At 39.9% G+C, this 17,040-nt stretch overlaps 1 protein-coding gene across 2 annotated transcripts; it reads right to left on the bottom strand.

The window, feature by feature from the left end:
• Positions 1-447: 447 nt before the first annotated feature.
• On the bottom strand, positions 448-10,431 carry LOC122023536. Of its 2 annotated transcripts, none has more exons than XM_042581679.1 (3): positions 10,243-10,431; positions 6,826-7,869; positions 448-731 (listed from the first exon to the last, which is right to left on the bottom strand). In XM_042581679.1, the coding sequence occupies exons 2-3, from the start codon at positions 7,865-7,867 to the stop codon at positions 691-693; spliced, it is 1,083 nt and encodes a 360-aa protein (XP_042437613.1). In that variant the 5' UTR covers positions 7,868-7,869; positions 10,243-10,431; the 3' UTR covers positions 448-690. The 2 variants fall into 2 exon arrangements, with proteins under 2 accessions (XP_042437613.1, XP_042437621.1); XM_042581687.1 differs by lacking the exon at positions 10,243-10,431 and adding an exon at positions 8,125-8,638.
• Positions 10,432-17,040: the final 6,609 nt, after the last annotated feature.

Raw genomic sequence — 17,040 nt, 5'->3', positions numbered from 1 at the left:
TTTTCTTCTTATTTATTTTAAACGTTCCAACTACTGCATATATACATTTCGCTCCATACAAGATTAATAAAAATCGTGTAGCTCAGCTGGTTGGGCTAGTTTTGCTCGAAGTCACAGATTGCAGGTTCAAATCCTGGCTTCAACATATTCTTTTTTTCTTTTTTTTTTTTAAACTTCTTCCTCTTGATAAAAATACCAAACGAACTCCAAAAATTGCATAAAAATACTCTAAAAATTTCTAAAAATCTCTAGAATATTTTAAAAGTATTTTCAAATATTTTTATGGACTTTTAGAACTCTAAATCATGAAATTTGGGGTGTTACAAGCCATACCATATATACGCTCTTATTTATACCAGTATACACCATAAGGAATAACAGGTTAGCTGTGTGGCGCAAACTCTGGAACTTAGGAAAAGAAAGAAAAAAAAAACTGCAATGTCATAATGTCCAAAACACACCCATTAAAAATAACACGCCCATTATTTAAACTATCATAACCTACCAAAACTATCCATGCATAAATCAAGACAACCAAAATTAAGGAAAAAAAATGTTAATCTGTCTCATAACCTCCCCAGATAGTCTAAACATAAAATCAAAATCCCTTAAGAGTAGTTATTTAGAAATATCGAAAGGCAGAAGAATGCATAAGGTCCTCGGCTTCAGTGCACTGTCAGTCTAGTCCATTCAAGCATCGAAGTCTCCTATATCATCAATACCATTTTCGCCTGCATCAGTCAAATATAGTGAGTCTAATAACCCAGCATGCTCTAACCATTACAACAAGTAATATATATATATATATATATAACCACATGCAACGTTGTAATCACTTTTAATGAAATTAGCTCTACCATATTCGTCATCTATACATGCAAAACATTTTCTTATATCATCATATCATAAATCCTTTTTTTTTTCCTTATCATTTCAGCATTCGACAATTATCATAACAATCACTTAAGTGAGCTCAGCTTATCATAAGCGTCCAGCTATATCGTAGGGTCGATTGATCAATCTTAGCATATAAAACCATGGTACCAGGCGGCGAGACAACAGCAACCCCTTTTTCGTTACTGTGTCTTAGCCTATAGTTGGCGGGGTCTCCAGCAACCCTTTTCGTCACTGGGCCGTGGCCTATGAGAATCTGGTGTAGGGCTCCCTCTGAGGCCTTAGCCCGTAAACGGGATCCCTCTGAGGCCTTCTCCCTCCCAGAATTCCCTTAAATCATTAACATAATGGCTTTGTTACAAACAAGTCACATCTTTCAAAATATTTTATTTTCTCACATTTTTCATCACTTAATCAAAGAAAATATGTCATGCAGTTTTATCATATTTCCTATACCAAACATGTACGCAATTTTAAGCATATATATATATATATATATATATTCAGTATATATCATTAAAAGTCATGCAGATTCCATAAACATTTTTATGTAAGCAATCTATCATGTAAATGATTTCGTCGGGCGCTACTGGGACCATTCAGCCTCCACCGATCGTTTTACCCTCGAACCCCTAACTTCCCAAGTTAATTTTTTTTTTCTATCTTGGGTATCTGAGCCGAGCCTATCCAAACTCAACATATGAACTAAAAAGATAAAAATAAATAAAAATAATTTGACTTCTGAATATTCTCCAAACACAATCCCAAGTCCTCGAATGTATTTTCACAAATCAATTTTGAAATTCAATCGAAGACTCGATTTTACTCAAACCAACTCGAAACTTAACGAAACTTTTCCAGATCTGAACCACAACCTAACGACACCTAACCAACCCTATCTAACATAATTCCAGCCCCTTTAAGACTCCCAAAAAAAAAAACAAACCCTGCAAGGCCTTTGCTACTTTCTTGGATCGACTAGACATGGTCCCTTCAACATGGATTCGTGAGTCGGAACAACCCCTTCCCCTGCTATACCAGATGTGTCCAATCCCTTCTAAGACTCCTAATGGGTCTGCAAATCATGCCCATATGCTTCCCTAACAGCAGCCCCTTCCTATCCATGAACAACGTGAGCTTTATGACCTGAAATACAAGTTTTTTTTTTTTTTTTTTTTTTTGCAATAATCAACAAAAACGTGGACATCAATGCATATCAGAAATTTCATGCATGTAATTTCAATCACACATGATACGATATGAATGCTGAGAGAAAGAAGGTTGGAAGCATGCCTTTGTGTTTAAAAGGTACTAAAACTTAATCCTTGACGCAAAGGAAGAACACCGGAAGGGGAAAAAACGCCTGAATCTTCGATTTCGCCTCCACAAAACTCACGAAAATATCTGCTGGTATGGGGTGTGTGTCGCCATGAGAGATGAGGGTTTGGAAGCCTAGGGTTTTGTGTGAGTTTTGTGACCCATCCTCTTTGATATAAAAAAAAAAAGTTAGTAGTCTAGGCCCACTAAACCTTCTAAGACAGGCCTTTTAAGACCCAGAACATGTGGATATAATATCACGCTTAGATAAGTTTTCTTTTTTTAAAAAAAAAAAAATGAAAACTTATCTCAGTCAAGCATTGATAATTCCAACCACTCTTAATATGAAATCATGTCGATTCCCTTCTGTATTAATATTATTATCACTACTATTATTAATGTTATTATTATTATTATTATTTTTCATTAAATCATACTTATAATATACCAATAATGTAATTAATGTCATTTTATTATCATATTTTACCATATTTTATTAGTTTTTCCTAAATTTGCATGCGTGTGGTTTCATTAGTGAATTTTTGGAGCGTTACAATTCCTCCCCCCTTGAATAAAAATTTCATCCTCGAAATTAAAACTCACCGAATAACTCTGGATATCGACTCCTCATATCGGGCTCAGTCTCCCAAGTAGCTTCTTCTTCTGTGTGATTCAGCCATTTGACTTTGACCATCTTTACGACCTTGTTCCTTAGCTTCCTCTCCTGTCTAGCCAAGATCTGAGTAGGCCTCTCCTCATAAGACAAATTCAGTGTCAGCTGCAGTGGTTCGAAATTCAACACATGTGAAGGATTTGACATGTACTTGCGTAACATCGAAATGTGGAACACATTATGCACTCCGGCAAGATTCGGTGGTAGTGCTACTCTATAAGCCAGGGCTCCAACTCTATCAAGAATCTCGAATGGCCCAATAAATCTCGGACTTAGTTTACCTCTCTTGCCAAATCTCATAACACCTTTCATGGTGCTATTTTCACAAATACATGGTCACCGACTGCAAACTCGAGATCCCTTCTTCTTTTGTCAGCATAACTTTTTTGCCGACTTTGAGCAGTCCTCATCCTGTCTCGAATTCTCACTACCAAGTCTGTTGTATGCTTCACGATTTCTGGCCCTAATTCAGCTCTTTCCCCAACTTCATCCCAATGGATAGGTGATCTGCATTTCCTTCCATAGAGTGCCTCATAAGGAGCCATCCGTATAGACGATTGATAACTGTTGTTATAGGTGAACTCCACTAGAGGTAACTTCAGTTCCCAGCTGCCCTGGAAATCGATCACACAAGCTCTTAGCAAATCTTCTAAAATCTGTATCACTCTCTCTGACTGACCATCTGTCTGAGGATGAAATGCTGTACTAAACAATAGCCTAGTTCCCATAGCAGAATGCAGACTCTTCCAGAATGATGATGTAAACTTCGGATCTCTATCTGATACTATCGAAACTGGAATTCCATGCAATCTGACAATTTCTCGGATGTATTGTTCTGCATACTGGGTCATGGAGAAAGTCGTTTTCACAGGTAGGAAGTGTGCTGACTTAGTGAGACGATCTACTATAACCCAGATGGCATTGAATCCTTTTACTGTCTTAGGCAAGCCTACTACGAAATCCATAGTAATGTTTTCCCATTTCCACTCTGGGATGGGAAGTTGCTTAAGCATCCCCGTTGGCCTTTGATGTTCTACTTTGACTTGCTGACAAGTCAAGCATTCAGATACAAAACGTATGAGGTCTCGTTTCATACCCGGCCACCAATATAGTAACTGCAGGTCTTTGTACATCTTCGTACTCCCCGGATGAATAGAGTAAGGCGTATTATGAGCTTCAGTCATGATTTTAACCCTAAGAGAATCTCCACTACGAACCCAAAGTCGTCCCTTATATCTGACAATACCATCCTCCACTGAATACATCATCCGACCCTTAGATTCATCCCTTTGTCTCCACTTCTGTAGTTGCTCATCTGTAGTTTGTCCTGCTCGAATTTGATCTCTCAAAGTAGACTGCACCGTCAGAGTAGATAGATTAGGAGCTTCGCCCCTGGTATACATCTCAAGATTGAACCTCTGAATTTTTGTCTGTAGAGATTTCTGCACTGTTAACTGGGCAATGACTGCTGTCTTCCTGCTTAAGGCATCTGCAACTACATTAGCTTTCCCCGGATGATAGCTAATATCGCAGTCATAATCCTTCACAAGCTCTAACCATCTCCGTTGTCTCATATTCAACTCCTTCTGCGTGAAGAAGTACCTGAGGCTTTTGTGATCGGTAAAAATTTTGCACCTTTCACCGTATAAGTAGTGTCTCCAAACCTTCAGAGCAAAGACTACTGCTGCTAGTTCGAGGTCATGAGTCGGATAATTCTTCTCATGCACCTTTAATTGTCTAGACGCATATGCAATAACTCGCTCATGCTGCATCAGAACTGCGCCCAAGCCTAGCTTTGAAGCGTTTGTATACAACACATACCCTCCTTGTCCTGATGACATAGCTAAAACTGGCGCTGTAGTAAGAGCTTGCTTCAGCTTCTCAAAACTTTCCTGACAATCTGATCCCCAAATAAATTTGGCATTCTTCTTCGTCTGAGATGTCAAGGGTACTGCGATGGAAGAGAAATCCTGGATAAATTTTCAATAGTAGCCAGCTAAGCCTAAGAAACTGCGTATCTCGGTTACACTTTTAGGTACTGCCCAATCTCTGACTGCTTCAACTTTAGAAGGATCGACCTCTACTCCATTTCTTGAAATAATGTGGCCTAAGAATGTCACCCTCTCTAGCCAAAACTCGCACTTGCTGTATTTTGCAAACAATTTCCGATCTTGTAATATCTGTAAAGTTGTTCTCAAGTGTTGACTATGCTCCTCCCTGTTCTTTGAATAGACTAAGATATCGTCTATAAATATGATAATGAATTGATCAAGATACGGCCTAAATATGCGATTCATAAGGTCCATGAAAATTGGGGGGGCATTTGTTAACCCGAATGGCATCACCATAAACTCATAATGCCCATATCGAGTCCTGAAAGCCGTCTTATGAACGTCCGCCTCCTTTACTTTCAACTGATGGTATCCATATCGAAGATCTATCTTCGAAAAAATCGATGCTCCTTGCAGTTGATCAAATAGATCTTCGATTCTCGGCAACAGATACTTATTCTTTACTGTGACCCGGTTCAGGTCCCGGTAGTCGATGCAGAGTCGCATACTCCCATCTTTTTTCTTCACAAACAACACTGGCGCACCCCATGGAGAAAAACTCGGGCGAATGAATCCTTTATCTAGCAGTTCTTGAATCTGATCCTTCAGCTCTTTCATTTCTACAGGTGCTAGACGGTATGGTGCCTTAGAAATTGGCTCTGTGCCTGGCATTAGTTCAATGGAAAACTCCACCTCTCTCTCAGGTGGAATGCCAGCCACATCATCTAGGAATACATCTGAAAACTCCCTGACAACTTCCACATCCTCAATCTTCGTCCTGACTGAATCAGGCATTGAGACAATAGTAGCTAGGAATCCTTGGCAGCCTCGTTTCATAAGCTTCCTCGCACAAATACAAGAGATAATAGGCGGTATCTGTTTGCTCTGAACTGCCTCAAAGACGAATGACTTTCCGTTGGGTGGTCGAATAGATACCGACCTCTGCCAAAAATCTATCAAAGCTCCATTCTGAGATAACCAGTCCATGCCAAGTATGATGTCGAACTCAGGCATCGGAAGTACGATGAGATCTGCCCGAACCACATTCTTATACAACTGGAGCTCCAGATTCTTCACTATCTTGGTAGAGATCATCTGATCGCCCGAAGGAATCGTAACACTAAAACCCAGATCCCTAACCTATGGTAAAATCTTTAGTCGCTTCAAGAAAGTCTCGGATATGAATGAGTGTGTGGCTCCTGAATCTAATAGTGCATATGTAGCAACACCTGCAATAAATATCCTTCCGGCGACAATAATACCACCAAAACCATTTAAACCTCATTAATTTTTAGGCAACTACTATCATTTTAAACCTTCACTTTTCTCAATTTTTTTTTTAACAGCTCATTAAATCTCGGTACTACAATTTGGGCCTCATATTTCTAGCATTTTAGTTCTTAGAATTTTGAATTTAACCATATCTGTCCGATACTTTTCCATTCAGACCCTAGACTTCTAGAATATACTATTTGACCCTTGACCTTTTAAAAAAAAAAAAATTGAGAAACAACCCCTGATTTAACTATTTTGCAAAACAGTCACTACACTTCCCAAATTCCACTATTAGTCCCTGACTTCCTTTTGATTCACGATTTATACCAGTTAAATCCCAACATTTCAATTTATGTTTTTTTTTACATCTTTATTATTCGTATATTTTGCACTTAGGTCCCCAAAAGTTCTTCAGTTAATTAAATCGAATCCTTCACTTTTCCAAGGTTTATATTTTATGCCCAAGTCTTATTAATTCAAGGTCATTACCTAAATCCAACTAAGTTATAGCATGTAATCCTAATTCACTAAATTCCATGTTCCTCAAATCATTCTACTAACAAAGCTTAGCATTTCACGCAATAAGTCAATAAAAATGTTACCACAATTAGGTACCTGTAATAAGTGTAGTGTCTGGCTCTGCCTCCTTGGCATGCATCACGTAAGCTCGACCAGTCACAGGTTGTTGCTTCTTTGGGCAATCTTTAGCTTTATGCCCATCTTCTCCACAGACAAAGCACTTGTAAGTACCCCACATGCACTTGCCATAGTGTTGGCGGTTGCACTCCTTGCATAATGGCTTCCCCTCAGCATTTGGGGCAGCTGCTTTTTGCTGTGGCTTAGGTTGCCCCTGAGATCCCGGCTGCCCTTTTTGTGGCCCTGTATATGACTTCTTATTCTGTTGTTGTTGCTGTGGTGGTGGTGGCCTCTTCTTTTGCATCTCCCATGCTATGTCTTTCAGAGACTGCTCTGCTCTATAGGCCCTAGTAACTGCATCATTATAATCAGTAGGATTGGTCAGCAAAACATCTTGTCGAATGGTAGGCCTGAGACCATCTAGGAAATGTCTCATCTTCTCGTCAGCATCCTCGGCGATTAGGGGCACAAAGTGACACCCCCTATCGTACTTCTTCACGAATTCAGCTACAGACATGTCTCCCTGTCGGAGACTCATGAACTCCCTCTTCAATCTCGATCTCACATCAACTGTGAAATACTTCCCGTAGAAGATCCTTTTGAAGCCTTCCCAAGTCAGGGTATTCAGATTAACCCCTCTTTCAGCTCCCTCCCACCATAGGGAAGCATCATCCTTCAGCAGATAAATGGCACAACGAACCCTGTCGGCATCCGCCATATTCATATAACGGAAGATCACCTCCAAAGACCGGATCCATCCCTCAGCAACGAATGGATCGGTAGTACCGGAGAAGTCTTTAGGATCCATCCTCCTAAACTGCATATAGACATCCTGTTGTTGCCCCCTGTTAGCATTACCAACATGCTGCTCTAACAACTGAGCCATCCCCTCGAGAACTCGAGTAGCAACATCCGGTGGCGGCGGAGGGTCACGCATCTCCCTCTCGCCTCTATCCCTATCCTGATCCTCTTCTTGACATCCTTCTGGCCCACACCTCTGCATAATACGTTTGGGTGGCATAACTGCAATAACGTCCCAAACCAGTACGTAACCAACATGCATTTATGTTTACTAAGTTTAGCCACTTAAGGGTCATTTCATGAAGTATTTAGTTCTAGCATTTAACCATCTATTGGCTGGAAATATCCATCTAAGCATGCATGTTTAAACATATTTATCAATTACCTTCTAAAATCAAGTGGACGTGCAAATTTAAGCATATATTCCATAAAAACATGCAGGTGATAACATAAAATCAATTGAAACATTAAACTTACTTGGGGCTTGATAACTTGAGCTTCCTGGAACTGACAGTGGACCCAACCCTTTACAAGAAACCTGGCTCTGATACCAATTGTAACATCCCTAACTTCTACTTTACCTTTATTGATTTTTTTTTTTTGGAAAACAAAATAAAAAAAAAAGAATAACATTCGGCCATACCATATATACGCTCTTATTTATACCAGTATACACCATAAGGAATAACAGGTTAGCTGTGTGGCGCAAACTCTGGAACTTAGGAAAAGAAAGAAAAAAAAACTGCAATGTCATAATGTCCAAAACACACCCATTAAAAATAACACGCCCATTATTTAAACTATCATAACCTACCAAAACTATCCATGCATAAATCAAGACAACCAAAATAAAGGAAAAAAAAATGTTAATCTGTCTCATAACCTCCCAGTAGTCTAAACATAAAATCAAAATCCCTTAAGAGTAGTTATTTAGAAATATCGAAAGGCAGAAGAATGCGTAAGGTCCTCGGGCTTCAGTGCACTGTCAGTCCAGTCCATTCAAGCATCAAAGCCTCCTATATCATCAACACCATTTTCGCCTGCATCAGTCAAATATAGTGAGTCTAATGACCCAACATGCTCTAACCATTACAACAAGTAATATATATATATATATATATAACTACATGCAACGTTGTAATCACTTTTAATGAAATTAGCTCTACCATATTCGTCATCTATACATGCAAAACATTTTCTTATATCATCATATCATAAATCCTTTTTTTTTTTCCTTATCATTTCAGCATTCGACAATTATCATAACAATCACTTAAGTGAGCTCACCTTATCATAAGCGTCCAGCTATATCGTAGGGTCGATTGATCAATCTTAGCATATAAAACCATGGTACTAGGCGGCGAGACAACAGCAACCCCTTTTTCGTTATTGTGTCTTAGCCTATAGTTGGCGGGGTCTCCAGCAACCCTTTTCGTCACTGGGCCGTGGCCTATGAGAATCTGGTGTAGGGCTCCCTCTGAGGCCTTGGCCCGTAAACGGGATCCCTCTGGGGCCTTCTCCCACCCAGAATTCTCATAAATCATTAACATAATGGCTTTGTTACAAACAAGTCACATCTTTCAAAATATTTTATTTTCTCACATTTTTCATCACTTAATCAAAGAAAATATGTCATGCAGTTTTATCATATTTCCTATACCAAACATGCACGCAATTTTAAGCGTTTTATCATATTTCCTATACCAAACATGCACGCAATTTTAAGCATATATATATATATATATATATATATATATATATATATATATATATATATATATATATATATATATATATATATATTCAGTATATATCATTAAAAGTCATGCAGATTCCATAAACATTTTTATGTAAGCATTCTATCATGTAAATGATTTCGTCGGGCGCTACTGGGACCCTTCAGCCTCCTACGATCGTTTTACCCTTGAACCCCTAACTTCCTAAGTTAAATTTTTTTTTTCTATCTTGGGTATCTGAGCCGAGCCTATCCAAACTCAACATATGAACTAAAAAGATAAAAATAAATAAAAATAATTTGACTTCTGAATATTCTCCAAACATAATCCCAAGTCCTCGAATGTATTTTCACAAATCAATTTAGAAATTCAATCGAAGACTCGATTTTACTCAAACCAACTCGAAACTTAACGAAACTTTTCCAGATCTGAACCACAACCTAACGACACCTAACCAACCCTATCTAACATAATTCCAGCCCCTTTAAGACTCCCCAAAAAAAAAACAAACCCTGCAAGGCCTTTGCTACTTTCTTGGATCGACTAGACATGGTCCCTTCAACATGGATTCGTGAGTCGGAACAACCCCTTCCCCTGCTATACCAGATGTGTCCAATCCCTTCTAAGACTCCTAATGGGTCTGCAAATCATGCCCATATGCTTCCCTAACAGCAGCCCCTTCCTATCCATGAACAACGTGAGCTTTATGACCTGAAATACAAGTTTTTTTTTTTTTTTTTTTTTTTTGCAATAATCAACAAAAACGTGGACATCAATGCATATCAGAAATTTCATGCATGTAATTTCAATCACACATGATACGATATGAATGCTGAGAGAAAGAAGGTTGGAAGCATGCCTTTGTGTTTAAAAGGTACTAAAACTTAATCCTTGACGCAAAGGAAGAACACCGGAAGGGGAAAAAACGCCTGAATCTTCGATTTCGCCTCCACAAAACTCACGAAAATATCTGCTGGTATGGGGTGTGTGTCGCCATGAGAGATGAGGGTTTGGAAGCCTAGGGTTTTGTGTGAGTTTTGTGACCCATCCTCTTTGATATAAAAAAAAAAGTTAGTAGTCTAGGCCCACTAAACCTTCTAAGACAGGCCTTTTAAGACCCAGAACATGTGGATATAATATCACGCTTAGATAAATTTTCTTTTTAAAAAAAAAATATGAAAACTTATCTCAGTCAAGCATTGATAATTCCAACCACTCTTAATATGAAATCATGTTGATTCCCTTCTGTATTAATATTATTATCACTACTATTATTAATGTTATTATTATTATTATTATTATTCATTAAATCATACTTATAATATACCAATAATGTAATTAATGTCATTTTATTATCATATTTTACCATATTTTATTATTTTTTCCTAAATTTGCATGCGTGTGGTCTTCATTAGTGAATTTTTGGGGCGTTACACTGACTTAGGCCAAGCAACCTCTTAGATCTATCTCTATAGATCTGTATCCCTAGAATGCAGGATACTTCACTTAAGTCCTTCATTGAGAAACAAGTCCCTAGCCAAGTCTTGATAGACTGTAGCAAAGGGATGTCATTCCCAATGAGTAGTATGTCATCCACATACAATATAAGGAAGACAACTGTGTTCTCTACAACCTTCTTGTAGACACAAGGCTCATTTTCATTCTTGATGAAACCAAACTGTTTGATTGCATCATCGAATCGAAGATTCCATCTCCGAGAAGCTTGCTTTAGTCCATAAATGGACCTATGCAGCTTACATACTCTGCTAGTATGCTGTGGATCTACAAAACCCTCAGGTTGTGTCATGTACACATCCTCAAGCAGGTTTCCATTCAGAAACGCAGTTTTGACATCCATCTGCCATATTTCATAGTCATGGTATGCTGTAATAGCAAGCATGATCCGAATGGACTTAAACATCACTAGTGGAGAAAAGATTTCATCATAGTCAATACCATGAATCTGCTTGAAACCTTTAGCTACCAAACGACCCTTATAGATAAGTCCATCCATGTCAGTCTTTCTCTTAAAGACCCTCTTACACCCAATGGGTTTTACCCATTCAGGTGGATCAACCAAAGTCCATACTTGGTTAGTGTACATGGAATCCATCTCGGATCTCATGGCCTCTAGCCATTTCTCAGAATCTGGGCTCATCACAGCTTCCTGATAGGAGGTGGGCTCATCTTCTATAAGCACAATGTCATCATGGTCAGACAAGAGAAATGAGTATCTCTCAGGCTGACGACGTACCCTATCAGACCTGCGAAGAGGTATGTCTACTTGAATTGGTTGTGGTTCCTCAACTCCTTGTGGAACAACATCATCCACAGCACTTTGTGGTTCCAGTTCAACTTCCATCGAGGCTTCAGTGCTATTGTTCGCATCTTGAACTTCTTCAAGATCGAACGTACTCCCACTAGTCTTTCTAGAAGCAAAATCCCTTTCTAGAAATACCCCAGTCTTTGCCACAACTACCTTGTGCTGACTGAGAATATAGAAGTAATATCCCTTAGTTTTCTTGGGATATCCAATAAAATAGAACTAGTCGGATTTGGATCCTAGTTTGTCTGAGACTTGACGTCTAACATAAGCCTTATAACCTCAAATATTCATAAAAGACACCTGGGCATCTCTCCCAGTCCATGTCTTATATGGTGTCTTTATTACAGCCTTAGATGGAACTCGGTTGAGAATGAAAGCTGCTGTGTCTAGAGCATAGCCCCAAAGAGATGTAGGAAGATCTGTGTGACTCATCATAGACCGTACCATATCTAATAGAGTACGGTTTCTCCTTTCGGATACACCATTCCACTGTGGTGTTCCAGGAGGAGTGAGTTGGGATAGAATCCCACACTCAGCTAGATAGTCACGAAACTCATGGCTAAGGTATTCTCCACCTCGATCTGATCGAAGTATCTTATTACTCTTGCCAAGCTGGTTTTGTACTTCATTCTTGAATTCTTTGAACTTTTCAAAGGATTCAGACTTATGTATCATCAAGTACACATAACCATATCTACTGAAGTCATCAGTAAATGTAATAAAGTACCTATAACCACCTCTAGCAGCGACATTGAAAGGGCCACATACATCACTATGTATAAGACTTAACAAGTCAGTCGCTCTCTCACTGTGTCCACTAAAGGGAGTCTTGGTCATCTTGCCTAGTAGGCATGACTCACATGTCTCATATGATTCAAAATCAAATGAGTCAAGCAAACCATCCTTATGGAGCTGGGATAAGCGCTTATCATTTATATGACCTAAGCGACAGTGCCAGAGATAGGTTTGGTTCATGTCATTTAACTTGAACCTCTTAGTATTTATGTTATAGATAGGGCTTTCAAGGTCTAGAATGTATAGTCCGTTCATCAGAGGTGCACTATAATAGAACATATCTTTTAAATAAACAGAACAACATTTGTCCTTTATTATAAAAGAGAAACCTTTCTTGTCCAAACAAGAAACTGAAATTATGTTCTTAGTTAAAGCAGACACATAACAATATTCATCTAATTCTAATACAAGCCCAGAGGGCAGAGCTAGAAAATAAGTCCCTACAGCAACAGCAGCAACCCGTGCTCCATTGCCTACGCGTAGGTCCACCTCGCCCTTCGTCAATGCCCTACTATTTCTCAGCGCCTGCACATTAGTACAAATGTGAGAAGTACATCTGGTATCTAATACCCATGATGAAGAAATATATAGATTGACTTCTATAACATATATACCTGAAGTGGAAGTCTCACTTCTCTTCTTCTTAAGATCTTCCAGGTACACCTTGCAGTTCCTCTTCCAGTGCCCGGTCTGACCGCAGTGGAAGCAGGTAGCATCCTTGGCGACCCCTCCTTTAGGCTTTAGTGCCTTGCCTTTGCCCTTGGCGTGGTACTTTCCCTTGCCTTTGGGCTTGCCCTTGCCCTTATGTTTCTGAACCATTAGAACAGAGTTGGGCTTAACCTTCTTAAGGTTGAGCTCAGCAGTTCTTAACATGCTAAGTAGCTTGAGCAGTGACTTGTCAATTTCATTCATGTTGTAGTTCATGATGAATTGACTATAGCTATCTGGCAAGGACTGCAAGATTAGGTCAGTGGCCAGCTCCTGTCCAAGTGGGAACCCCAACCTCTGTAGGTTTTCTATGTACCCAATCATCTTGAGTACATATGGGCCCATGAGAGCCCTGTCTTGCATCTTGCACTGAAACAGTGCCTTAGAGATTTCGAATCTCTCGTGCCTCGCTTGTCCTTGATATAGTTGACGAAGATGTTCAACCATATCATAAGCGCCCATTAACTCATGTTGCTTCTGAAGCTCAGAGTTCATGGTCGCGAGTATAAGACAAGACACATCTAATGCGTCATCTTGATGCTTCTTATAAGCATCTTTGTCAGCTCGTGTGGCATTGGCAGGAGGAGCCTCCAGAATGGGCTACTCCAGAATGTACAGTTTACGTTCTTGGGTGAGAACTATTCTCAGATTCCTGTACCAGTCCAGGAAATTTGCTCCGTTGAGCTTGTCCTTGTCAAGGACAGAACACAGAGAAAAGGTGTTCATGTTCGACGTCATGACAATCTACAATAGAAATTAAAGCAGAAAGTAAATATCATATTCTTTTTAATCATTTAATTAGGCCTTTAACTAAATGATGCTCCCACTGAATTCTGTAATTCATGTGGGACAAGATCCACATCATACTACGCCTTGAGTTAGCTTTGGCTAAATCGCCCAAGACTTAGTATGATCGGTAGGTAACAATTTACCAATTACATCTCTATGCAACTCTTATTTATAGGATCAAGATCCGCATTTATATTAAAACTCGAGTTAGCTTTGGCTAATACGCCCAAGAGTTAATATAAATGTGATTTTGACCTATCTACCAACCATTGGAAAATGCCTATAGTTAAACTCGATACAATTGAGTTAACTAGTTACTCAATCTAATTGAGTTGTACTCACCCATGCGTTGATAGGCGGGACCAAGATTGTCCCTCTGTACCCTACCAAGATAATATGTGTTGCTCTGCTTTGGCAGATTCAACAACACATGTGATCGAGGTAGTGATAGGTATCATGGCATGGTAGGCATTTGAGTTGACGCGATTGAGATCTAATCTAATCGATAGGGTGCATCTTGTACACGATATAGATCTAATCTAATCGTTAAGGTGCTAATTAATTACTATAGTAGTATGCATCACATATACACACACAAGCAATTAATTAAATTATTTGTGATTAGTCATGGCCCTACTACGATCTTCTCAAGCCAATGAGAAGATCGGATGGTCAACCTAGGGTCAACAGCTTCTCAAGCTCCTCCCTTTGACCACCTTGTGTTGCTCGCGCCCTCCTCGTAACTCCGTCTCGAGTGGACCTTCCACCGCTCCAATTTTGTACATTACAATTTTGAAACTCGAGTTACATTCGAGTCTAAACTAATTTACAATAAGAATAAAAGAGAGGTACAACGCACAGGTCGCGTATCAAGTATACAGCACACACAATACAAATGACGGCGCGCAGGCCGTAATATGAATTACAACATAATTTTTTTAAAATCCAATTTGGGTCTTTTGGGCCATGACTATCACAAAATAATACATAATTCTAAATTATGTATTTTCTATAATTTTTTGTAATTTTTACTATAATTTTTACAATTTTTATGAGTAAAATTCCCGACGGTTCCGTTTAGCGGGTTTTTCGGGCGCAATCGCGGAACGAAGCCCCTTGCGGGGTCAGGGGCAGCGCCCCTACCCGCAATATAACCATCACGAGTGTTCCTTAGTGATCCTACAGTGCCTTAGCCTGTTGTCTCAAAAAGACTTGGGGTGAAACCTTGCCGTTTCGGAAAAATCTTCTCCGTAGCCGAAGCCTACAAGTGTCTAAATACTTGTGCTTCGCTTCTACGAGAAAAATACCCATAAAAATTATAAAAATAGGAAATTCACAGAATATTACAGAACTGATATTTTTCATAAAAATACAAATTAAACTCGTACAAGACTTCGTACGTGGTTCTGATACCACTGTTGGGATTTTCGGGCCGCAAAAATCGCCTTTTTGCGTTGCGGAAACCCCGAATCTCCCATGCCACCGGATCCGTGTGAAGTTTATAAACAAAATTTCATGTACGAGTTTACTAAAGCCTAGATCTATACTAGATCTACAAAGGAGAAGAGCCTATTAGACTTGATGCATTGCCCTTCGCAATCTCGCTCGTCCGAAGGTCTGCCGGATCTCGAGATCGTCAAGTGTACGATCCTCTATGCGTATCCACACGAACAAAACTAGGTGGAGAAGACCAAACAAAGGTGTGCTAGCACCTTAGGTGGTTCAGCCAAGGAGGAGGCGAGGGCGAGGAGAATGAGAGGAGGAAGATGATGGAATGAATTACTTTGCTTGAAATGAAAAATTAATCCATCCATTCAACCATAAGTGGCCGGCCACTATTGGAGTTGTAACCTCCATTCTCATTTAATGTGGCCATTAAAGAGGAGATTTGTAACCTCCATGAGGTGGCACACACATGTGCTAAACATGATGATGTGTAACACCATTATTGGCCACTTAATGCCAACTCACAAATGAGGTGGCAAAGGGTCAAGTCAAACTTGACCTTTCATCTTCCTTCTCAAGTGAAGTCAAACTTGACCAAATCTCTCTCATGGTTGATCTAATCTAACCATTTGATTCAAACCAACTTAATATAATAAATCTAATTCATTTAATTAAATTGATTCAATGAGTCATAATCTAAATTAGACTCATTGAACACATGAATCAACTTGAGTCCAACTCAATTAGTTCAATTAGGATTACTCTTAATCCAATTTGATTCATCATATGTGATCCCGTCCGGAAGCTGGGTCGGACGGAGGCTGGTCGCGGTGGACTGGGCGTTGACGGAAAGTTGTAGGTGATTCGGCTCCCACGAGTGGCTGACGCTGCTGCAGGACCCTGCGCACACTCAGACGATCCCCCCTTTACGTTAGAGACCAAAACCCAGGGAAAAAGTCCCCGGATCAGGCCCTCCGACGCTCAAGTCAGGTCCTTTTTCCCCAGAAAAAAGCAGAGAGCAGAAGAAGAAAAAACAGTTGTGGAAAAAGTGACGAGGGAATGTGTGCGCGTACCTGCGTATGAGGGATCTCTCCCTTTTTATGCGTCCTCCTCTCTTAGAACCTGCCATCCTGTCAGAAAACGTTAGACGCTGGGCTTTGTCCTCTAGTCCCGAACACCTGTCGTACTGCCATTTGTCGTGAAAGCATCTTTCTGTTTAGGGACCTCCGCCTTCGCACATGAGTTTTGTCTTGTAGTGATGGACAGCTAGCTGGCAGGCTGCTACTGGTTGTGAGGGCATCTTTTCGTTTTAGGAACCTCCGCCTTCGCTCGCACTATTGGAATGTAATGAATATCCTCGACGGACCGTTGAGATTCTCCGCACCCGCACTACTTAGCTTCTCCGATCCATTGTGACTTGCACCGGCCTCGCCTCTTCTGATCGACTCTAGCCTCTAAGTGTTACCTGCCAGACGGGCTGACTCTGCTCAGCTCTGCCGATCCCGACCCGCCTCTATGCTTTGTATTTCCTGGCCCTCTACCGCAGGTCTGTAGATCGAGCTGCTTCTGCTCAGCTCTGCCGATCTCGACCTG

The sequence above is a fragment of the Zingiber officinale genome, chromosome 1A (genome assembly GCF_018446385.1).
Source record: "Zingiber officinale cultivar Zhangliang chromosome 1A, Zo_v1.1, whole genome shotgun sequence".
In the NCBI taxonomy this organism is placed as follows: domain Eukaryota; kingdom Viridiplantae; phylum Streptophyta; class Magnoliopsida; order Zingiberales; family Zingiberaceae; genus Zingiber; species Zingiber officinale.
The sequence above is the reverse complement of the archived record's forward strand: the minus strand, read 5'-3'. Positions and strand labels throughout refer to the sequence as shown.

What these genes read in the sequence shown, in the direction of transcription:
- LOC122023536 (XM_042581679.1), bottom strand. Translation starts at nt 7,867, where the DNA reads ATGCCACCCAAACGTATTATGCAGAGGTGTGGGCCAGAAGGATGTCAA. An exon ending in AGACACTACACTTATTACAG is followed by an intron (nt 732 to 6,825) that starts GTACCTAATTGT and finishes TGACTGATGCAG; the next exon opens with GCGAAAATGGTATTGATGAT.